Genomic DNA, 25,340 nt, shown 5'->3' on the forward strand with positions numbered 1-25,340 from the left:
CCCAGAGCGAAAGGCTTTGGTGAAAAGACTGACGGTGAGAGGGCCACGGCTGAGCTCAAAGATCTGACCTATGACCCTTACACTCAACAGTCCATCAGAGGTTCAGAAAAATAAAGTGTCTGCCCTTTCTATCACAGATTTTTTAAAATCCTCACCGGAGGATATGCTTATTGATTTTAGAGAGAGAAGAAGGGGGAGAGAGATTCAGAGAGAAAGGGAGACAAAAAGAGAGGAGAGAAAAAGAGAGAGAAGGACAGAGAATCAGAGACAGAGAGAAACATCTACGTGAACGAGAAACATCGATTGGTTGCCTCCTGTCAGCACCCTCACTGGGGATCAAACCCACAGCCTAGGTATGTGCCCCGACCAGGGGTCGAACCCACAACCTTCTGATGTATGGGACAACATCCCAACTGAGCCACCTGGCCAGAGCTCACTGACTTTTTTGTTTGTTTGTTTGCTTGTTTAATAGAGGAAGAAACAAAGCTGGTGAAGACGTGACTGGGCCTGTCCAGCTGCCCTGGAAGGTTTTGTTGCTCCAAGCCACCCTTTTCTGCTGGGTGCCAGAGAAGCCACTGAACCTGAAGAGGAAAAAGAGTGAGGGGGAGTATTAAGCAACTCATCTCATCAACAGGACACCGTGTGTTCTTTGAGGAAACCATCACAAGGTCGGAGAATTTAATAAACTACCTGAGTTTCATCTCTAAATAGGGGCAGAAATACATTTCCTACTTTCTTTACAAAGTTATAATGAGGATTCAGGTATTTATCTAACAAATATAAAGTTTTTTATAGTTATAGTTACCAAGAACTGATAAAAAAATTTTTTATCTAAGAGCAATTTATAAAACATACATCATACTATAAATGTAGGTACTAACCTCAAAGGAATTGATAAAAACACTGCATCAGCCTAGACCCAGGATGCGGAAGACCTTGGGTAAATACTTGGCTAATTCAGATCCGCTAAATCATTCTGCCACAACAATAAGGAAATCGAAGAACTTGAAGTAAAGGTTTTACTTTGGGATGTGATCTGAGATTGCATTTGGTGGAGAAACAAGGGAGCGGAGAGGCTGGTTGTTACACTTAAATGATCTAGAAAAATGCCTGAATGTTTTTACTTCAACAGATTCACATCTTATAAGGTCTAGTTCTCAAAGTCCTTGGAGAAGAATGAACTGGAAAGTTTAGTCAGAACAATGTGGGTAGAGAGGGAGAAACTCCTGAAATCAGAAAGAGCGTTCACAATTGTAAGTAAACCAACTAGAAATTCTAAGAGAACTGGGATTGTTTAGCAAAATAGTCTGTGCCCAGGTGATCTGCATAAGCACAGATCAGGCCAGGTCCAGTGTTTTATTGCTTTGTTTTGTTAACACAGTGGCCTTGTTGTTACCAGTGACTCAGATTTTCCTGAAGTGTGGGGTTTTCCCCCTAATTTTGAGGAAACTCCACCCACAGCTATTCACATTTTTTCTTCTAAACCATCAACTGCTTATCATATTAATGAGGAAAATTCCAACTAAAAAAACCAAGGATTACAAGACACAGATTGCCATCAATGTGCTCATCCTTAAAGAGTGCAATTGGGCAGTCCCTAAAATAAAGTTATAAGAAGACATTTAACTTGAATATTTGATTTTAAGAGCTACATTCATTAGAGGACAAACTTCATGACTTTCAGATATAAGACAGAACATTTGCTTCTAGAAGAAATGCTATTACTTCCCAAGAGAAGGAAAAAGGCATTAAATCTGTAATAATATTCATAAACACTTTTCTCTAGGTGTTTTTAAGTTAACTGATAGAGGAGTCCCAATAGTCAATCAGTAGAAACGTTCTGGCTGTTTCCTTCTCTTCAATAAGGTTCTGACTGCCAGCTAAGAGAGCCGAACATCATGCTGCACGCGACACTACTTGATCGGCAGAAGGAACGAACAGGCAAACTATGTGACAAACAGTACAAATGCCAAGCAGCAGTTCCTGTTACTTAATCCCTGTCATAACTAAATTACCTTCAGTGCTCAATGAAAGTATGAGAAGATGCTAAATCACATTATTAACCAAGGGAAAAATCAAAACAACTTAGCTCTACACGTTGTCAGGAATTACAATGACTGGCGAAGTCTAATGCAGGGAAATGGGAACGTTAATGCACTGAGGGTGAGACTCTGAGCTGGTATTGCCTTGGCGAAGGGATACATGCCAGTATCTATCCAACTTAATAATGTGCATTCCTATTACTGCAGTGGTGTCTCTTTCAGAAATACTCCCTAGAGAAAGTATGTAAAGATATATGTGTGTGTGTGTGAGAGAATGTGTAAAAACATATATATACACACATGCATGAGCACATTTAACATAGCATTCTTAGTAAAATGAAAAAATAAAAATATAAATGTCTATCACTATGGAAATGATTAAAAAGATAATGGTATATTCCTGTAAGTATTATACAATTTTGTTTTCAAAAGGAATTGATTGGTATACATTCACCTATAAAGCAAAAGCAAGTACTGTATCTTGTTAAGTTAAAAAGGTGTAAGTCGTAAGCTACAGGACGTGAGGCCATGTTTATAACAGGGCATGTAGGTACGTACATGTATACATGCAACTATATGTAAGTACACACACACACACACACACACAGATGTCATCTCTACTAGTGTTTGAAGAGGTCCAAAGATACTCACCATCTTAACAGCATTACCTCTGCGCCATGAAACTGAGGTGATATAAGGCTGGGAGGTGACTTAAACCCTTTATATTTAAGTACCCTAAGTACTTAAAAAAAAATGAACAGGTAAAGGCTTTCTTTTTAATTTAAAAAGTCCAGAAGTTTTTAAGCTGTATGTAAGTGTGGTGCTAAGAGCCCAGTAATCCTAGTGTGTTACTTTAGTAGGCAGACTCCCAGTCCCCCCTGAATGTGCGTGCCTAAGTGAACACAGCACAGGAGAGCATGAGCACACACTCACACGCCCCGCGGTCAACCCCGCTGAGGGAGATCAGAGAGTGAGCGCTCCCTCCCTGAAGCGATAGTAGCAGCATCGCCACTGGCTAAGAGCACAGACTGTTGTCAGGAGTTCCTGGGTGTAGATTCTAGCTCCATCATTTCACGATGAAGAAATTGTGGGCAAGTTACTCAATGTTTCAGTGATTCAGATTCCTCTGTAAAATGGGAGTAAACAGTGCCTTCTTTACAGTGCTGTTATGAGGATTAATGAGAAATTCCACGGTAAGCATTCATTAAACTGGCTGACAGAAAAAAAAGAGAAAAATTTTCAGCAATCTGTGTGCCAAGACACAAGATCCAGTGACTGGTGGGAAATCACATGTCATAGTATTTGTACTGCTAGCAAATTAATGGTTCCACACTTAACCTCAAAAATTATTCCCAAGTAACTAAGAACTTCCACAGTATTGTATCTATAGGCAAAATCACGAAGGGGAATGAGTGTGGGCTTCGGGGTCAGCCTGTGCTTATAAAACCAGCTCTGATGCTCACTAAGTATGTGACTTCAGGCAGGGTGTATAATCTCTCAGTCTTACCTGGGAGGCTAGGGTTTAGAAATATTTTTATAAGTAATAAACAATGTAAGGGGCTGTATGCAGGACATACAGCATCTGGTACACAGTACAAAAATAACATCAGTGACAAGAGCTCTGGTGAACTGAGTGCCTACTGCGGGTGAGGCATTCTTTCTCATTCTTATACCGACTCGGAAAGGCAAGCACCACTAGGTCTCTGTTAGATTCAGGAAACGCCGATTCGGGACACCGCACCACTTCCTCCCAGGATTCCAGGCACATCTGCCAGGCTCCACAGCCTTTTGCTTCACTCTTTTCTACAGCTCACTGTCCCTCTTCCTGTACCACCTTGGGCAAGTCACGGTTTCCTCTTCCGAGATAATATGACCAATTTGAGGGTATGTCAGCTAGTGGCTGTGAAAGCTTTGGAAATTTAAGAGTGCTTTTGGAAACAAGAAAATGCCACAAAAATCTCTCTTCCGCAGAGCTGCCAGTCTTCAGACTTTGACTACTGGGCATTCAGTACCAGGCGTGTTTCGGGTGTCCTCCTTTAGAATGCAAATGCTCTGGAGAAGGGCACTGTGGAGTCATGAGGTCATCCTGTTTCCTGCAGACAGAGTCTCAGGGAGTTTGCAAGAACTGGGCATCTGACAAGAAGGGCATGGAAATAGGAGGAAGTACCCAGAAAAGGGGTCCCTGACAATATGACTCTAAGTCACAACTTTGCCAAGGCTGGACCCACCAGTCAGCCTAAGAAGCGATAAGCAAAAATCACTCTCTTTTTCACCCCCTTCTTTCCATTTGTTCATATTTATTCAATAAACACTTATTAAGCACTTAGTATGTGCAAAGCATTATGGGATGAGTCAGTTTCTGTCCTAAGGAAACATATTATTTCGTTAGGGTTAGTTATGGTTGTAATTTAGTTAGTTGAGTCAGTCACCTTAAAGATCTTTACTGGTACGTGGGTTTAGTCTCTATGTGTGTGCTTGTGTGTATGCAAATGCTGAACTACACAGGTGATTACTTGCAGTTCGGTCGTTTCCATAATCCATCACTGAAACAGCTTTTCTGATTATGACGACCATCGTACACGCCTCCCATCAAACTCAACTTGTTGGAACAGTGACTGCAACCCACACACACACCTCAATTTAACTTCTGTTAAATCCATCAAGCACTAGTAATGTAAAACTGTTCTTGGGGTAATTTTGTAGTAATTAAGTGTATAAGAGTAATTAAGAATTTCTTTGGGTTTAATCATCAATCCTTAATACTACATAAGCATTAATAACATCGTGGCTGATACCCAAAATTATTCCTGATTATGGCGCCTGCTGATGACATCAGCCCAGAACGTCAGAATAACCTGAGGCACACGCATCGGCTCATTCCGCGTATGCGTATGTCACAACTTTCGCAGTGAAGACCATCACGCTGTTGACTTACAATCAATCTCATTTATCTTCCTGAGTTTCAAGGGGAAGTTATGACACATGCGAAAGTTGTAAGCAATACAATTTATAGACTTACTACTTTATTATTTCACAACCTCGCATATGCAGATGTGACTAAGTTTCCTGTGAAGGGAGAGTATGTTTATTGTTCCTACGATTTGCCTTTAAAAAATAGCCTTTTCAACATTTAACACTATAAACTCCCAGAAATGAGATCAGTTGTGGCTATGACCCATAGAACTCTTTCTGGAAAGTACCATTGCACAATCACTGTAAGTAAACAGCCAACAACACAGGAAGAGTTAAACTTGTACCTAGCACCTCCTCCCATTTAAGTATCAAAGTTCTGAGATTGCTTCAGCTTGAAGATGGTTTGGCTGTTTAGTAGGACAAACCACTTAAACCTTGTTTTGCTCTTAGAGGTCTGTTGGTGGCTAGAAACCTTTTGTTTCCAGATGTAGTCAATTGGAACTTGGCTGACAAGCTTACTGCTCCACACGGAGGTGGGAAAATGCCACCATTGTGCTGGCCTGCTTCTTTGGGGCCTGCAGGCAGGGCATGCTTTAAATCATGGGAAAGACAGCTTATGAACCCCAGGAGCCAGGAACAACAGAGAAAGCCCCCACTCCCCACGGCTCCCGCCTTGATATCAAATGGCCCAGGCTGGGTAGGCAGCTTCATGGTGTTTTTCCTAATGAAATCTAGTGACTGGACCATGGATGATGGAAAGCTTTGTGTTGGCAGCTGGCAAGTCCAAAGGGGTGAAAATAAGAGCAAGCAGTGGAAAGTATAAAACCCTAAAAGAATGAGGTCGAGGGACATAAAATGGAGCAGAACCCTCAGAAAGAAGCCTCTGGGCCTATGACTGACTTCCAAGAGGCAATCAGTGCGAACGAATGTGTGAGACAGTTCTATTTCACAGACTGAAAAACCATCCCAGGGAACATCTGGCAGACCCTGCAGTGCGCCTACCTGATAAATGTATTAACAGAAACTTAATTTTATTAAGCGTGGCAATGCACTAAAATATCCGTCTTCCCAGATTCCCTCGCAGACGAGGGTAGCCCTGTGACTGAGCTCAGAGTACACCTGTCCTTCACTCTTCTCCCTTCCCTCTGCATGAACCAGGACAGCATACAGAGACTACCAGCATCCTGCTGTGAACAGGAAGATGGAAGCCACTGTTAAAGGCAGCAAAGCAGAACACTGGGTGAGGCCCGCACACTGTTGGCTCTGTGGGCTGCTCCTCCTCCCCGCACTGTTTATTGTTCGATGTCTTGTCACGTGAGAAGAGAAACGCCATATGCTGGGCATGGTGCGAACACATGATAAACAAATCCTGAAAGGTCTTGTGCTCTATACAAGTGTGTGTTACAAATAACAGGCTCTTTAGAAAACCAGGATTGGGTCAGACCACTCAAAATCTATGAAATCTTCTAACTACTGCAGTGACAAATAATCAAGAGGGAACTTAGGCAGCCCGTTCCATGTGGCTAGAAGCTCCTTGGAGGTTATTAAACATGCTCATAAATGTCGACTGGAAATTTTGGCCTCCAGAAACTGAGACAATAGCTGAGAGACCAGCACATAGGGAGGATTGTGATCTGCCACTGGCTGAGGGCCCTGCAAGGCCAGGTGTGCAGCTCTCTGGGGAGCGAGTCCCTGGGCTCATGCTCTTCAAATTTTATTAAAAGAGAGCTGAAAGGGCTCCTGCCTGTGCAGCAGCTAGGCTGAGGGCTTTTACATTTTCTTCTTCTCTAGCTATTGCATCTTGTCTTGCTAGGAAAGACTGTGTGTGAACAAATGCAACTCCACTTATTATAACATCATACCCCTATTTACCAGTTGCATCTGAGTAAGCCGAACTGTTGTATGGGTGTTCTATATATGCAGTCCAATAAAACCCAACAGTTAGGGTGTAATGTTCCTACCTCTCCCATTCTACTCCCTACACACTGCCCTCACTGACTTTCCTAAAACACCAGGCTGGCTTCTTCACTCAGCAGCATTACACTTAGCATGGCCCCAAATCGCTCCATGAGCTCGCCTGGCTGGTTCCCTAGCCTCCTTTGCCTCTGCTCCACAGGTTAACCTGGGCATTCCAGCCACACTGCCCCTGGCTCTTCTCTCTAGGCAAGCACAATGCTGTCATTTGTGTTCTTGCTTGTGCACTTTGCTTACCCTGCCTGGAAACCCTCTCCCCACCTGGCCTACCCAATTGACTATACCTTCAGAACCCTATTCAAGAGTCACCTCTAGGAGTCCTTCTCTGCTATTTTCCTCAAATAAATCAGTGCCTTTGATACCTTCTGTTATTGCATGTATCACAGAGCACTGATTAAATGACATTCATGTTTCTTGGCACATGGTGCATGACCAACACACACTTGCTGAGTTGAACTTGGCCTCTCCTTGAAGAGTCCAGAAAAGGAAGGTTGTGAAAGCGCTGTTCTAGGAATTCCCATGGCATTCTCACAGCCTGGAGTGAATAGGCCATTTGAAAAGAAATTATCCATTAGCACCATAACAATATGTACAAATATCAACTCTCAGGCAACTAATCCAGGCAAAATTCTGAAGCTTGCCTGGGCAAGAGAACAGTCCTGAAGAGAAAGAAAAGGCCGAAGAATAAGCTTACATGACTGGAAAGAGTTGTTCTTATGTTTACATCTATAATAAAAGACTAAAATGCACCAAGAAGTTGCCTTGGAGATACCACCCAAACAGAGACCTGTCGATGCTATCAACATTCAAACACTAAAAGAAATGACACCTTATCCACTTTACTAAAGAAAGCAATGTGAATGGATAATGTGGATGCAGAATCAACAAAAATGTGCTCTGGTCCTGGGTCACTCACTAGGTGAGGGAACTTGAAAAAGCCGTGCTACTAATCTTTCCCAAGTATGCCTTTTATAAAACACCTCTGACTAAAAATATACATTGAGCACATGACATCTAAGCTCTGTGTCAATTAGTCCAGCACAAGGAAAACTCGATGGATCTCATCTTCTTTGTCTGTAAGAACAAAGCCCCTCTGAGTTCTAACCTTTCCAGGCTTTATGTAATACAACAGCATCTACCCACAGGTATATGTCCCCATGAAAAGACGTAAGAAATTTGCATGTATTTTGTTTCTTTGACTTACTTAGAAACACGCAGATTAAGAATGTGACTCGGAAACGTGGACTCCTTATCAAAGATGCTTGTGTATTTGGCCAGGGCAGCAATGCCTAGAACATTTTATATTTTCCTATGTATCAGTTCCCATCTCTAAAAATACAGTGACAACATTTTTCTCTGACCTGCACCTACTGCAGGGAGTACACAGAGGACGCGGGTGATGACGCTCATTAAAGCCGTGAACTTCTTGAAAGAGAGAACAGACACTCACTGTAGCTGTCATGTTAGCAACTCTGACACTGCTTGGGGCGTTAAAAGTCTACTTTTATTAGGGGATGAAGTTCCTCGTTACTAAGAGGCCGTATAATGGTATCCAGCACACTAATCCAACCACAGTCGAAAGGCATGGCCAATATATGCAACTCATTTAGAGGTCTCTCTGTTCCTCTCATTCCTAGTACTGGTTCACCCACTTGAGAAATATTTGGTCAATTTGGTCTTTATCCTAAAGAGTAGTAGATGAGAAATGCTCATGCCTAGAAACTTCCAGAAAAAAAAAATTTCAGAAAAATACTTGAAGGAGGAAGTAAGGCTGCATCTGAATCCCTCCACTGAATTCCCAGCAAAGGCCCAGCAGCTAATGCAGGGGCACTCCCTTTGCAAACTCAGCCCACCCTCTGGGAGGACGTCGTGATTTCCAGATATGCATAGCTGCAGTCCGATCTCTTCTAGAAAGGCTTGTTGCATGTATTTATTTTTAAGGCTTCTGTCAATAGTTTCTCATTGGCCACAGGAATTTTCAACAATGAAAAAGTTAAAAATAATTCAAGTTGACAACTAAAAAAGAGAAATGCGGGAGAAGAGTCCGTTGCCAAGCTGTATGGCAAAATAAAAGGTGCATCCCATTTTCTGTGTCCCCCTGTTCCATTATTCATTTGAGCCAATCACTTACTCAGTAAATATTTACTGAAGGCCTACTTTGCACCAAGAATTATGCCTGCCCCAGGCCTACAAGTAATTATACGTGTCCTCGAGGAGCCCAACAAAGAAGAGATTAGAAGGAAGAACATTAAATTAATTAAGCTCTTCCTCTGTACCAGGTGCTTTTCTTGTAGAATCCTTGTAACACCTGGTAAAAGAAGGTAGGTAAGACTCTCCTCGTCTAATGAATGCAGACTGAGGCTCCATAATTTGTCTAAAGCCACCCAGCTGAGTAGACCAGTGTTCGCATTCAAATCGGTGTCATCCCAAAATGCCTTTTAAAGTTTCTTTAGAAGTAAACAAGTAAATAAAAAAATAAAAAGAAAGTAAAGTAAATAAAAAGTACTTTTAGAAGTAAAAAAGTAAATAAAAAATAAAAAGAAAGAAGAAAAAAAAATCACCTATTATCCTACCACTGTAAGGAAGAGAACTGTTAATGCTTTGGAGAAATTCTTTCCAATTTTTGTCTACACGTAGGTTAAATTTTGAATTTTTAAAATGTTTCACAGTTGTAAGCCAAACGTGTTACATTGCATGTCACCGGAACCACGACACCGCTGATTGTGAAAGGCTCCATTATTCTCGATGGCACAAGAAAGAAAAATCATCGCCTATTAGATTATGCCACTGACTGAGAAATGATCCAATTTCAGTGATGTTAAAGTGAGGATAAAAATCGCGTGCCTTAGGACAACTGACCTGTTCTGTAGTCCACAAAGCCCACACTCGTGGTCCACCTCCTGCCTGCAGGTGAGGGTGGCTTCACAGCACAGGGGACCTGATGAGACAGGCTCCTCGTCTGGGTTGGGAGGCCCCCCTCAAAGGGGAGCGCACTCTGTCTTTCTCACACACATATTTCTTTGCATATAGCAGGTACTGCCAAAATATTTTTTGGTTGAATAAATACACAACTAAAGCTTTAGAAGAAATTTACCAATAGAAGAAGGTAAAAATTACCACCGGCCCAAAGAATGGTGGAAGCCCAAGTTTTGTTGGTGAATAGTGGATTTGTGTGACTATACTTGGGGAGAGAAGGGAAGAGATGGATGGAACGTTGAACCAGAGACACAGACCCTGGGCTTTTGAAGGTCATTCCCTTCCTGCAGCCTGCCACCTTCTCCACATTGCCTCGTCTTCAGCTGTCCAGGCCTTATATTGATGTTCTTGCCTGAGCCGAGCTCCGCAGTGCTGCTGGATTCTGCTATCTTAGGAAATCATTCATACTTAATCACACTCAACATGAACACTGATTTAGGTTTGTTTAGAGACAACCACCCATTAATTTCAAGTAACAACTCATGTGAAGCAAATTCAGGAATCAGCAAGATGCAGGTAGAGAAGAATCATATTTTTCAGAAGAAGCTGAAACAGTCTAAATGGGCAGTATCTCTTCTGCTTATATAAGAAGATCTGAATGTCCCCAGAAAGTAAAAAGCTATGTGTAGTTTGAGTCTATATGATTTAGCTATTCAACTTTCTATGACGTCCACTAAGATATCTGTCTGAATCAGCAAAATGGGTTTAAATAACGAAAAGACGTAGTTCTCCATGCATGTTCTGAGTTAAACATAAGGCCTGCACATTTCTCTTGATTTCTCTTGCCTTCCTTCCCTCCTCTTCTTCCTTCATGGCACCTACCACATATCTATGTGTATTTGTAACATGTGAAGAACTGTGCTAAGTTCTCTAAGAGAAAGACGATGGGCCAGAAAAATCTGACCTCAGAAAACAGTTTCCACATTGATGGGGAAGACAACTTTTGCTCACAGAGAAGTAAATTACAAGGTAGAGAGAGCATAAGCACTATCAGAGACACAGGGGATATGTAATCAGCGTTCAGAACCAGGAGAGATGAAGTCAGCTACGAGACCAGGAAAGGATTCAGAGAGCAGGTGTCATTTCATCTGTAGGATGGAGAGGATCTAGACATATGGGGACAGGGGCAAAGACCTGTGCATGGGCAAAAGGACTTCTGTCGGTCCCTTTTACATGACTGTTTATTGTTTAGAAAACAAGATGTTGTCGTTAAGGCCTATTCATGAGGTGTTAAAGCTCTGGGTCAATAAATGGACCCTCACCTTGGGTTGACCGCTTTGGAGTGTGATAAGACATACCCATCTTAGGGCCAAAGCCAGGAAAATACTATAAGACTTCATGCTGATTAAGTGTGAAATTTTAGAGGGAAGTCATAAAAGCCAAAACTTGGTGTGTAAGAGAACATCTGAAATCCACAACTGGTAACTAAGACAATTGCTTAAAAAGCAACAGCGCAGTATCATTTTTCAAAACTCAAGGGACTGACAGCTCCTCGCTTACCATGGACGTGGATTCCATTTGGTTGAAAAGAAGAGTTTGTTTCCGGCTGATAGGACTTCAGATGTGACCCTGAGGGCTGCTGGGTATGGGGAGGCTGCGTTCTCTGCATTATTGAAGAGGGAGCCGAAACTCTCCGAGGACTGATGTGGTGAGGAGATGGAGCAGAAGGTGCAAACCTGAGAAAATGATTTGAAAAGAAAAGAATTGGTATAAAAATTTTAACTTTCACATGTGTAGAGAAAAGATAAAAAGTAGTAAGATGCAATCTTGATTATCCAGACAATTTCTAGGAACAAGTAAATAAATGAGAATTCAGCACTAAAAAGTCCAGCGTAAGAAGTGAGTGTATAAATGTGATTTGATTTTCAAGTACAGCACTTCGAATCAATTTTGTTACTGCCTAAAAACACTACAAACTATTTTACTGAAAACTCTTTAACAACCCCTCTATTAATTAATTTAATTTTTATAAACTTGGTTACTTGTTAATCAGCTCATGGTAAAGTAGAAATAACCGATGAGAATTAGGTGTGCAGGGGCAGCAGAGGAGTAAAGGGGGCGGAGGCCCTGGGAGCGCCAAAACAATCGCTGACAACTCATAGCAAGAGAGATGCCAGAAACGTTATTCAAAAGCCAAAAGGACTCAAGAAACTTGAGTAGTTTGAGGCCATTTACTCCAGAAGCAAGCCAACAAAAAACCATGCACGCTTAAACAGAAGCTTACTGAAAAACATAAAATGTTCTCATTGTTACTGAAGGTAGAATGAATCCCATTTTCTTAGTGTCCTCGACTGTTTCTATTTTTCAACCTTGTTTTTTTTAACATACACACCCCCCCAAATAAATATGGTCAGAACATTCTGCCCAAAACAGAGAATTTTTTATTCAAAGTAGGTAAGTTTTTAAAATCTGATGCAAAAGTAAACTAACACTTCTGATGCTGAATATAAATTGCAGGGATTTACAATTTTTCTCCTACGGAATATCTCATTCCCCTGTTACATCAGGACAAGATGACATCACTCTAATCCACTCTGAATCACAGCAGTGTCCAAGAGCCAGAGGAGAGACTGTCAGAAATTTTTCCAGGTCCAAGTCTGTCCCCCAGTTGACATTTCATAGGTTTCATTGAACACAGCTTACCAGTCTCTTCTCTGGCCTTTTCTACTTTTATAAAACAATAGAAGACTGTTATGCAAATAGGCACACAACACACTAGAATTTTTTTTTAATCACTGCTTACAGATAACACAAAAGCAAGTCACAGAATTGAGTCAACCATTTCCACTCATTTAGTGGAGGAGTTTATATAACCTTAGCATGAGCCATGGTTCCCTGGCTTGCCAAAAACAAAAAACCAAACAAAAAAACCCCACATAGATTTTAAAGGGCTCATAAAGGATTTTCTGGAAGAAAAACTGAAAAAGGTTTCTGCAAATATTTATCTATCTCTGAACACCTTAAAAAATGCCTGATGCTTGGGGGTATTTACTTGGTTATGGAGGCCTGCTCCCACCCTCTGTACGTACTAAGCCTCCCGACCTTGCAGGGAGGTGGGCCAAAAACACAGGGGTCATCTTCCTGCAAGAGTAGTACTCAATCTCAGGTTCTGTTTCCCGGCTCAAGAGGTCTCAATCGAGACACACAGAACTGGTGAGGATCAGATGCAGAAAAACTGCAACTGGTAGGAGAAGCAGATGGATGTCAGATGTACCAGAAATCCCGGGCTTGAATGGTGGCTCTGCCCCTTTCTAGCTGGGTAATCTTGAGTAAATTACCTGATTTCCCACAGACTCAATTTCAAGTATAACATAAAGATAATCTTGACTCTTACTGGGGACTGTAAAATTTGAGGCAACACTTTTATCTGTTCATTCAAGAGATATTTATTGACCTCCGACCAAGTGTGTGGCACTGTTTTAAGCACCGGGAACAAAGCAATACGTGCCACATATCCTTGTCTTTGTGAAACGTCTGTTTTAGTGAGGGGGGCAGGCCATGAACATGTATCTGTTAGTAAACTATGTATTGGGCTAGAGAAAATGAATACTATGAAGAAAAATAAAGAATGGAAGGGGAGGAATGGAGATGGATTATGAACCAATTTAAGTTTGGAAGTCAGAGATACCAAAATGCTTTAGCCGATGAGTGTCTGACACCCCCAGATGATGCATGGTTATGGAATGGCTGTTCTTGGCAGGACATGAATTGAAGGTGTCCCTGACACTAACACATACCCTGTGCTTGACAGCCACATATGATTGCAGTTGAAGCAGTGTATCTGAATATGGAATTATTAAAATACAAAACCTTAGGACTCTCTTCTCCCTCAACTATTCAGATATGGAAACTAAGGGTCAAAGAAAGTGAGGCATTTACTCATCTGGCTAATTTTCTGGTTCTAGGAACACAGTTAGTCATGTTATGTACCAAGAAATGAGATACCCGGTTTTCCAATGGAGTACCATGAGTTCACAAATTCATACAATCATAGAATGTTCTAGCTGAAGGGCACTAGAGCACCACCTATTTGGATGTGATAAAGCGGGCCCAGAGACATGAAAAGATTTGCTCAGCCCCACGCTAGTTCTCTAAATACCACTTTATTGCAATACGGTAAGATGCCCTCTAGTGGAGATTCAAAGCAAGGCAGATGGATGGGGTGAGGAAGGATGGAAGGGGACTCCTGTAGGCATTTGAGATTTTGATCCTGTCACCAGCTGATGGGGATGTATCAGCAACCTACTGCCTTCAAGAAACCTGACAATGGAGATAGTTTTCTGTTTGCTTTGGTGAACTTGCTCAGTTCTGAACTGGGGTTCTTCATGCCCAAGCTGGGCTTATACCGTGAGCTTTCCAACCAGGTAACTCCTTTCAGATAGCACTCTTTCCTCTGTAAGTCCAAAGTATTTCCTATGTCTACTAATGATTGTATTTCTTCAAGCAAAATTTACTCAAAAACTGTGTTACAAGTCAAGCACAGGTCATAAATATGTCTTACTTTATTTGTGCCGTCCTCAGTAAGCAGTTCTGGCAAGTAATGTGGAACTGTGTGTTTCAGTACTGCCTTGAGGGTTAACACTTTGAAAAAAAAAAAAAGGGTGTTTACATGATCCACTAGATTACATGCTGGTTGATATGGGCTTTGGATAATGCACCCCCACCCTCCTTCCATGGGGGTTACAGACCTCCCAAAGAAGAGAGCATGTACCAGCACAGCTTGTTTCATTGTATTTGTATGAAAAATATTATTGATTTGCTGCCAGGGAGGAGAAATAATGGATACAAACTGGTCTATGGTGGATTTGGGGAGGTATTTTTTATTCCCCCAAAGAATTGTGGGGTATCTTCTGTGGTGGTTTTAAAATTCATCTGCAAAAACTAATCAATGAAAAATGGCTTTAGCAGTTGGCCAACTGCAGAGGGGAAAAAAGGAATCCCTTTCAAAACCTAAAAAGAAAAGCAGTTTTAAGGATTTCACATCTGATTTAACATCTAACCCCCCCAATGATAATACCCCACTTTGTATAGCCAGACAGCACTCTGTTTTAGTAGACTTCAGTGGTCTTTATAACGATTTATGAATCACTTCATGAATTCCTGGCTGATTCATCTGGGTGACTATAGTATCTACTTATACTTCCCTTCTGTCTCACAAAAGAGACACTTGGACTCAGTTCAATCCAGATTTGTCCCCGAATGAATCACAGCACGTTACTGGGGGAACTGCAAATTGAATTCTGCTTCTGAGACAATCAAGACCAGCTTTCAGAAATGAAGAAACAGCCGCTGGGAAGTGTGGGTAATTGCAACACTATCCATCTGGGCAGGGCCAAAGCAGGCCAAGAACTGTGTATGTCCATCTGAGGACTTTTCCAAACTAGTCAAAGAGTGGAATTCAACCTCTGGAAGAGCTTGGTGTTTCCTTCTCCTTACAAGAGGCTGGGTCAATGTTAACTACAAATAATTTATCACATTAGACAAGACCGAGACTCCAAAATAATTGCCAGAACCTCCACAGAGCACAACAAATTGAGGGCTGTGAAGCTAGCTGTAGGTTAAATGATTACCAAGGCGTTTTAAAGAAGACTCATATATATACTATAATGAATATTTGTGAGAAAGAGAAAAGAGAGTGTTCTAGAGAAATGTTTTTCCACTTGGGTATAGGGAGTCAGTTGTAAGTCAAGAAAACAAAGGAACAATGCCCAAGGCAGAGAATGTATTTACAATACCTGCCCCCCCATCCCCTGTACCCCCGGCCCCGGCCATAAACCCTAGGACTAAAAAAGGGAAGAGGAGAGGACACCCAGGATACGTTAGAAAATTGAACTAATGCAGGACACATGTAACCACGAGCCGGAGTATTTTTGGAATACCTTGCCTGCAGAATTGGCTGTGCCTCAGTTGTTTGTCTGTTTCAGAATCTACGTGATAAGGAGAGAGGGGAGAAAAGTGTGATTCTGCCAAATCCTCTTTACAAAAAAGCGCCAGCCAGAGGAGAATTTATCCAGAGTGGTCTTAGACATTGATGTCAAAAAGAATGCTATGAAAAAAACCCCTGCAATGATATCATCCCTCTGGTAGTTCTCAGTAGGTCAGTCAAGGGGATGAACTCCCAGCCCAGCCTGCCTGGCGGCAAAGGGAAGATTCGCTTGTTCGGCACAGTGTCAGGCATAGGGTTCGGTGAGCGTTGAGGCGGGGTGCATTAGATTAAACACAATCATTCAGAAGAGAGTGTAATGAGAATGCCAGATGAGAGAAGGGGGGAAAGAAGTGTTATTTTTGTCTAAACGTGAGAAAGGGAGGTGTAGGTAGACAAATGGCCTCTTCCACGTCTTTCTCACAATCTCAAACTGCACACACCAGTTTCTTGACAACATCCGAAGGCCTTTTAGAACTATTGGGTTGGCCAAAAAGTCCATTTAGTTTTTTTCTGTAAAATAAAAGACATACTTTTCATTTTCATGAATGATTTATTGATTTGGATATTTTGAATTATGTCAGCTATCTCCTGCTATTGGCTTCTAGTGGGTAGAGGCCAGGGGTGCTGCTAAACATCTTCCAATGCATAAGACAGCCCCACAGCAAAGAATCATTTGGCCACAATGTCAATAGTACCAAGAACTTCACAAACCACTTTTGACACATTTGATCAGTCACAGCACCTTCTCCATACACTGCACAAATCTTTCTTTGCATTTCAATTGTGTTTTTACCTTTCTTGAAATAATAAAGCATAATACGCTAAAAATGTTGCATATCTTCTTCCATCTTCAATATTAAAATAACTACACAAAAATTCACCAATTTTGATAATTGTTTTAATGCACACTGATATGACAGCTGTCACAATACACCCTAACAAACCTGTTTCAAATGCAGTCAAAGACAACTAAGCACTACTAGAGCCACAGTATGGAAAAAACTTAATGAACATTTTGGCCAACCCAATAACCTCAGAGTACAGTAGTACTCCTGCCAACCATGGCCAGGTACCTTTGAAAGCCACTGCCAAACGAGACCTCAAAAGTAAATATAATCCATAAATTTGAAAAGAAACTAGTGGGTGATAGTTTGTCTAGAGAAAGAATGACAGGAAACAGCTTATATTTAAAAATTCATAATTAGAGAAGGGCTCTTGGCTCTTTTTAGATGGAAAGAGCATCAAATCCTCAGCTATTTACTCCCAATTTTATCTCCAGCACCTTATCCAGTATTATGCAAAGATGAGTATTTAGTGAATGTTGGTTTTTGCTGTTGAAGAATTACTCTTTTGAACAGACCATTGGTTCCATGGACTTGGCTCCCAACTTGGCGCCAATTCTTGTGTCCAGGTAGATGGTGCCTTGTCCAATTAGTCCAAATGTTCAGTTGGATATGATATTTTCCCCAAACCACCATTTCTGTTTTTAAGAGAACATCTTATTTAACAGAATGACTGCAATCATTAACTCTGAGAAGGTGATTAAAACAGAGAAAAGATTTTCTCCTTGTAATTACACAGAAGAACAACCAAAGACTATTTCTCAGAAAGTTAAGCAAAAAGACTAATCCAAAGAACTTTGTCTTTTGGTTTCTGCTCACCTCAATAGTCTTCCCCATCATTAATAAACACACTGTCCTTCACTTGCAAAAAGATATATGGTCTCTTAGCAGCCAATTCCCTCAACTGTCCCCACTTGAGAGGGGAAAAGATGAAGTTGATTTTCAGGTCACACTGTTATAACATTAAGCAGAGGCTTTCCTTTGAACAGCCCTTTCTACGTCAGAGACAAGGCACTTTGTAATATGTGGATATCTTGACTCAGGCTAGAACGACTTGCGGGCTTTCTCTGGGGGAACTCTGGCTCCATGTGACTTGCTGTTTCAGAGAAAGCGTATGAAAAGAACACAGTGACACATTTGAATAATGTAATGGCTTACTTTGAACTCTATGTTGCTGCATGCTAATGCCCTGAAGTAGAGGTTGCAAGAAAAAGAATTCTATTTTACCTCAAGCCTTCCTTGTTACTGTCATGACTCACTTTCCTGACTGAAAATCCAAGGGGACTAAAAAAACACCATCTTGGGCTTCACATGACGTAGATTTGTTTGGAATGTGGGAACAAAATAAAGATGGCTGATTTGGCATTCAGAGGTGAAACAACTTTCCTGGCATTTAAAAAATATAGTTCCTTTTACAGACATTCTAATGGTTGCTTTGTGATGTGTGGTTGTAATTAATCTAACATAAAGAACCAGTGTACTGTTCAAGTAAAAATACATAGAAAACAGTCTGATGCGAATGGGTATTTGAACCACGAGTCAAGCCGTTTGCTTGGTAGGGTGCCACACACATATGCACACATCAGCGTCTCTTGCTTTTCCATGAAGTGACCCAGAGGAGAATGTGGAGATGGAAAAACAACAATCATCTGCTCAGGGTTACTATTACCTTTCCCAGAAATAATAAAGGAATCATAGTCATAACCTTGCCTTCCACTGACATCCATTCATTCTGCAGAGATTCTTAGGCGCCCCTTTAATTACTGAGAGGAAAGGACTGTGAAGAAGGTAGTTGTAAGCATGATGCAGTCTCAGCGCTCAGGAAGCTCCCATTCTAGTGGCGTACAAGCAAATCACTGAGCAGACAGAGTAATTTCAGGGAGTGCTAAACCTATGAGGAAAAGTGGAACAGAGTTAAGGAGCAGAGTGAAGTTGGAGGGGGTAGTTTTAGATGGAGCAGTCAAGAAAGGCCTTTCCAAAGAAGTGACATCTGGGCAGACACCAGAAATGAAGACATAAGCCATGTAAAGTTTTGGTGAAGATGACTCCCGCAGGTTTCAGGAACAGCAAGTACAAAGGGCCTGAGGCTGGATGAGTTGTTTTCCAAGAAACAGTAAAAAGGACAGTGTGGCTGGAGTATATTAAGAGGAGCAGTGGCAAATGAATTTGATGAAGACCAGACCATGGGGGACCATGTAGGTTTCAAAAAGGACCTGGGCTATATGCCAAGTATGGCTGGGGTTGTGGGGGAGGGATGTGAGCAGGAATTCCTCAGTGATTCAGTTTACATTTTACAGGGCACATCTTGTGGTGGAGCAAAGGCCTGTGTGCCCTGATGGTGTGAGAGTGGAAGGCTGTGGGGAGGCGAGATGGATGTAGGTTGAGATGGGAAGGGATGGTGCTGAACTAAGGTGGGAGAAGTAGAGCTGATTCAACTTCAGTGTGTTTGAGCTAATAGGACATACAGATTAATCAGATGTGAGAATATTTGGGAACAAGGAGGAATCAGAGTTGACTCCTAAGCTTTTTAGATTTTTAATTTATGATTTTTCCCCAGTGGAGCCATTCACAATCACTAGGTAAATAAGAAGAAAATAACATTATCACCAATTTCCCCATATGTGTGACTACCAGGAATAAATCAGTGTGGCACATTTAAGAAGCTATTAGTAATGTTAGTACCTCTATGAGGAGAAAGTTCATTCCAAAGGCAAATAACCCAGCTGATATTTGCCATAAAGAATGGAGCATGGCTGTGGTCATTGATCAATATTTAAGAAGTTTAAAGACTGGTGGGCTATTCTGCCCTGGAATAAACAGGAAGAAGTACCAGCAGCTTTTGACAGATTAAAAAGAAAACAAAATAGGGAAAGAACAACAAGCGCTTCCAATCTAAGACCCAAAGCTCTAATCTCCATTCTCAGGGCTAGGAGACTGGAATTTCCTGCCTCTTCACTGCTCCCAGCATCTACATTAGAAACGACATCCATTACATTCAGTGATTCTCAAGGAGAATGTGTACACGCGCGCATGTGCATGTGACCTGTTTTGAGAAGGTAGATTTTGGATCCCACCTCTCTTAATCTTGAATATATATATGAAATCAACCCATTTGTGGGATGCCAAGTGAGGATAACGGTTTGTTTTCTGAATAGAAAGTGCTGCAGCCAGAGAGAGAGAGAAAGGTGCTCACGATCACCTGGCAGCAGATGACCAGCAGAGCTACAGACTCTGAGAGAGGGTGTGCAGATGCCGATATAGATGCCAACATGCAGGCTGATAGAAATGGCTAATGGAGCTTGTGTTTGTTTTTTGACTATGGTTTTTCTCAATTATTTCAACAATCAAGATTGACAAGCTTTTTGGATCCACTCATTTCCTGATGGTACATTTATACAATGGAATTCTACGTAGCAGAGGGAAAGAAGGAGCTTGTACCCTTTGCAATGGCATGGATGGAACTGGAGAGCATTACGCTAAGTGAAATAAGCCAGGCGGTAAGGGACAAATACCATATGATCTCACCTTTAACTGGAACATAATCAACAAAAGAAAAAAGCAAACAAAATATAACCAGAGACATTGAAATTAAGAACATTGTAACAATAGCCAGAGGGGAGTGGGGATGGGGTAGTGGGGAGAGGGTTCTATAGGAGCTACTATAAAGGACACAAGGACAAAATCAAGTGGGAGGGTAGAGGTGGGGGAGGGAGGTGAGACTGGCTGGGGTGGGGTGGAGGGATGGGGAGAAAATGCAGACAATTGTAACTGAATAAAAATAAAAATAAATAAAATAAAATAAAAAGAATACAAAAAAAAGATTGACAAGCTTTATTTTTAAGACAGACAAGCCAGGTCTATCTGTCACCCTGTAAGTTTGGTCTCTTTCTACCCATCTGGGAAGAGTCTGCACACATGTTAGGGAGCTTTCAGAGCAGTGCTCACTGGGTAAATCACAACTAAGTGATGACACCAGCAATGTGGAGGCCTCTTGACAATATCCACATCTTCTCTGATAATAAGAAAAGTGAGGCCAAGATACTGTTAACATTAGAGCTCTAACGTTCATATGTCCGTCACTTTGTCTCTGATATAGAGGCTTTTTTTTTTTGACAATCAGTGTGACTCTTCAAAACCCTGATATGTCCTGACTATAAAAAACACAAGCTTTGAATTGAAAAGGACAAAACTGTCTTTTCAAATTGTGTTAACAAGGAAAATAACATAAACTTCACTGTGTTGCCTCACCATTCCAGGATATACCATGAACAGCCTTGTCTGTTTGAGGACTAGAACCGTGTGTCCACTCTGTCCTTTCTGCTGGTGTTGGGCACAGATTACACTGTGCGCTCTGGCTAGGTGGGTAACATGACAGGGAGGCATTTGCAATACAGGCCAGAGTCACCAGGGTACCCTAATTAGCCCGACACACAAATCCTTGTCCTCAAAAGAAAGCCCAAACTCCTTAATGCAGTTAATGAGGCTCCTCCCACATTTACACCTGAAGCTCCATCCTTGCCCCCCTCTCCTCCGAGCTTTTGCACACACCCATGTTTCCTGGCCGGGTCCTACAGACCCTCAGCCTTCAGGGAGACACTTTTTCGTCTATCCCTGCCTCCCTAATTTTGGCTCGGGTGATCTTTCTGTGTGCCTCCACAGGCCCGTGTAGCGCACCTTTATGACATCCTAAATTATAGCCACCTTTGACTTAGTTGTCTCTCATTAGACTGGACACTTTACAGTCTTACTGACAACTATATCCCCTGTGTCCAGCTTACTGCCTGGGTGAGTACCAGCTGAGGGAATGACTCAAATGAATAAACCCACTGCTGAGACAGGTTTTCATAAGCTTTAATATTTATATTATGCTTATGACCTTTTTAGCCATTATTGCACATTTACTAAGGGATTAAGAAGAGAGAGGAAGAATGTGTGGACTGTGTTGTGTGTGTGTGTGTGTGTGTGTAAGGCTGTGAACAAGCTGAGTGTGTGAAGATACCCAGGTCCCTGTTTTCTCAGAAAGTCCAGGGGGAGGGAAGGACAGCAAAGCAGCAGGCCTCGTTTTGAGCTGTTCAGATGCTACGTGTGCAAATCAGAGAGAAAGGTATCAGGCCTCTAGTACTGAAGACACGGGAAGAGTGTAGGGAACCCCAGCAATGGATGATGGCAAGGGACTCGTAGCAACGTGTGTATGTGTGCATGACTATATGTGTTAGAGCAACTATTTATTTTGTCAATATATTCAGGTTACACAAGACGGTAGGAACTCTGAGAACTGCGATCACCACCATCTAGACCAGTGACTCCAGGGGAATGATCCTTTCTGGGAATTGGCAATAGCCTCCTGTTTCCTAGGCATTCCCCTCACTGGCCCTTTTCCCTTGTCAAGCCCTCCTGGGCACCCACCTCAGGGCACTTTGGAGGTTACAAGGAAACTTAAGGTTCTTGCCCTCAAAGAACAAATAATCCAGTTAGCAAGGTGACACCTAGGACGCGGTAAACAAATTAAACAGATAAAAAGAACCAAGGGAGTTAACTGGGTGACTTGTCTCTGTGACCTGCAAGAGGCAAAAAGGCTTTTCGGGTTCAGGGCTAATCCAAGCTCCAAAGGATGAGTAACAGTTAGTCAAGAATATGACAATAAAGGCAGTCATTAAGTAGAGAAAGATCCTGAATTAAGATGCAGAAACAAAGTCAGTGAGCAGGCTGGTTTCACTAGAGCAGCAGAACCTGACAGCTGTCAGGGGGAGGGGCTGGGGGCTGGGTGAGAAGAGTGAAGGAATTAAGCAAAGAAAAAAAGAAAGACTCATGGACACAGATAATAATACTATGGTGATCACCAGAGGGAATGGGGTGAGGGAGGTAGGGAAAGGTATAGGGGATAGATATTGATAGAAGGAGACTCGACTCGAGGTGGTGAACGCACAATACAATATACAGATGATGTGTTGTAGAACTATGTACCTAAAACCTACATAGTTTTATTAACCAATGTTGCTCTAATAATTTTTTTTTAAGAAGAAAGAAAAACAATTGCTATCTTTGACCCCTCAGCATCCAGGAAAGCTACACTATGTTCTCAATGCTGAATTAGAAAATGACATCTCTAAAAGAGACCAGCCCTGGTTATTCAAAGGCACAGAAAGAGCACACATGTATCAGAGTACCTAGAATTCTAGCAATGTCACATTCGACATGAATAAATAGCAGTAAGGCTTCCCAAGACTTGATACAGACTCATGAAGTTGGCATTCCTTGTTTGGTTAAGGTGTTTTGACTACCTTCTCTAAAACAAGGGTCCCTCCCATTCTCTGCTGTTGATTCCTGTACTTGACTGTATGCTCCCCAAGGAGACCACATCCTTTCCTTGCTTTCAGTCTTCTCCGGCTCCAAGGTGGAGCTCATAGAAAGTCACTCCACTGTGGTCCATTCAGCCGTCCCCTTAAGCTCTGCCACTTGTACTACACAGCACACCGTGTTTGTGGCCTTTTTCAGAATGCAGAGGAGCAGCCAACATGCAGATAAGATGAATGAATGCCACAAATCCAGCTGACTTATTATTGGGATGGCAAGATTTCTCCGTCTCAGAAAAGGACTCCCATCACTATGTATGGGGTCTTTTCCCCTGGTCTAAAAGATATACTATGAAGTCCAATACATTAACAATTCCTAAGACACTGGGTTCTTCTTACAGGAAGCCACTGTTATAACATACCACTGGGCTGCTCAGTAAGACATAGTAAAACACCACTTCCCACAGTAAGTTTAGATCAACATTAGGTGATGTAGTTGATACTGCTAAATCACCGTAATGATGTGTCATTCAGGTAATTTTTCAAAATAAAATTGGAACCTCATCAAACTGACAGGACTTGCTTTTATTTTATTTTATGATGGTTTAGGAAGCAAAGAACCTGATGCTAACTGGATAGATGTGGTGGACCTTTCCTGACTTCTGACAGTGACTCAGCTCACTTTATTAACAGGTTAAAGCTAAGTAAATTATGAATCAATGCCCACAAAGCAGGAAAAAATGCCAGTTTCCCACTAAAAATCGCAAAGTGTGATAAACTTATTTCCGTTAAGAAAACTGCTGGAGTTTTTACTGGGGGATTTCCCAAGCAAACAGAGGCAAAGATATATAAGCCAAAAGCGGAAGGTAAGCACATTTCCTTTTCGTGTTTTTATGCTGGACACTAATGCAAACACAGTGAATAATCCAGGGCTGTTTCATGTCGTCCTCCGCTCCAAACCTGATCGGAAGAGATAACCTTCCACACACTTGCCCATTCCAGTTGGGCTGGCACAGGATGGGGCACACAGCCTGTGGGGACAGCAGAGCAGCAGGGCAAAGCCACAGCGGTGAAACGTCCCTTCATCCACCCAGCCACATAGAGTACCACCATCTTCCCCTTCCTCTGCATTTGCCCTTCCGTGATTAGTTACATTATCAACCACTGTCCTCATTTAACATCCCCTAGCTTCTAAGCCTGAATCTCTCAGCCAAGCCAAGGCTACCTGTCTTTGTGTTAGCAGCAACAGTTACTCAGCGTCCATTTCATGCCATGTAAAATGCTAAGTGCCCTACCTGCTTTGGTTCGTTCACTTCTAATTCCCTACAAGGTGCAAACCGAGGTTCAGAAGAGCTAGGAAACACCATGTCACCAAGTGGTATTACTGCCAGAAAGGTTTACAATGAATCCATCTCCTAAGAAACAGTCATACAAATCCACACTATAAAACATTCGGTAAAAGAAATGTCCCGAGTTCATAAGGAAATGTCAATGTCAAGAAAGACAATAATGATGATGATGATGATAATTTTTAAAAGCTGGGGAACTTCATTAAAGAAGACCACCAAGAAATGAGAATTGTGATCCTTGTTAAACCCTCTTGCCTACATTCTTCTTCCTGCTTTGGATGTTGTTCCCCACGTACCCATCTGGAAAAGCCTTCCTCCAATGTCTAGATTATTGTCTTTCTTTCCCTCCCTCCCGGAGGCAGAGTTAGGGACATCTTTAAGCTCATGTGGCCTCATTTACTCAAACAGCATCCCTGTACTCTGTGTACACATCTGTCCTCACTGTACCCTGTAAGGGCAGGACCATGTTCTAATAGTCTTTGCATCCCCAGCATCCAGCATAATGTCCAACACATGCCAGATTCTTACTAAATGAACAGATGTATTACTCTAAATAAAGGTGTAGGCCTAAATTTCTTAAAAGATGGTTTTTTGGACTTAAAATTCTTTGTAAAAAACTCATAGACTACACCAACAATGATGAAACCACAGATTGCTCGTGAAATCCAAGACTCAGAGCTTTTATTCCTGCAGCCAATTCAACCCAGTATTCTGCCTACCAAATGCTTACCTCTCCAGGACTGCACAGGGATTCCCCACAAGAACATTTCCCCCCGTGAATGTCTGAGAGTAGTAAACCCTCAGTAGCTCAAATCAAGCCAGACAACAAGTGAACGGGGGAACAAGAAGCGTGACACTGTCCACATCACCGCAGGGTTAGGCAGTCCAAAGACAGGAACCAAAGTGTCGAGATTTTAAAATTTTTTCCCAGAAAGTCCGTGAGGATGGTATCAACATGAAGTAGTCCGTGAATAGCCCCTCTCTCATTACCCTTATAAAGCCCCGTGTCCTCTTATGCTACAGTC

The 25,340-nt window shown here is 41.9% G+C and overlaps 1 protein-coding gene across 9 annotated transcripts in view; it reads right to left on the reverse strand.

Annotated features, from left to right (window-relative positions):
- The window catches only part of GLIS3 (GLIS family zinc finger 3), a 454,579-nt gene that overhangs the window by 17,389 nt on the left and 411,850 nt on the right, over positions 1-25,340 (reverse strand). For all 9 annotated transcript variants that reach the window (XM_024555041.4, XM_045191019.2, XM_045191043.2 and 6 more), the window contains one exon: positions 11,406-11,581. In XM_024555041.4, coding sequence (XP_024410809.2) covers positions 11,406-11,581 — 176 coding nt within the window. The remainder of the gene's footprint in view (positions 1-11,405; positions 11,582-25,340) is intronic.

This window comes from Desmodus rotundus, chromosome 1, assembly GCF_022682495.2.
Source record: "Desmodus rotundus isolate HL8 chromosome 1, HLdesRot8A.1, whole genome shotgun sequence".
Lineage (NCBI taxonomy): Eukaryota > Metazoa > Chordata > Mammalia > Chiroptera > Phyllostomidae > Desmodus > Desmodus rotundus.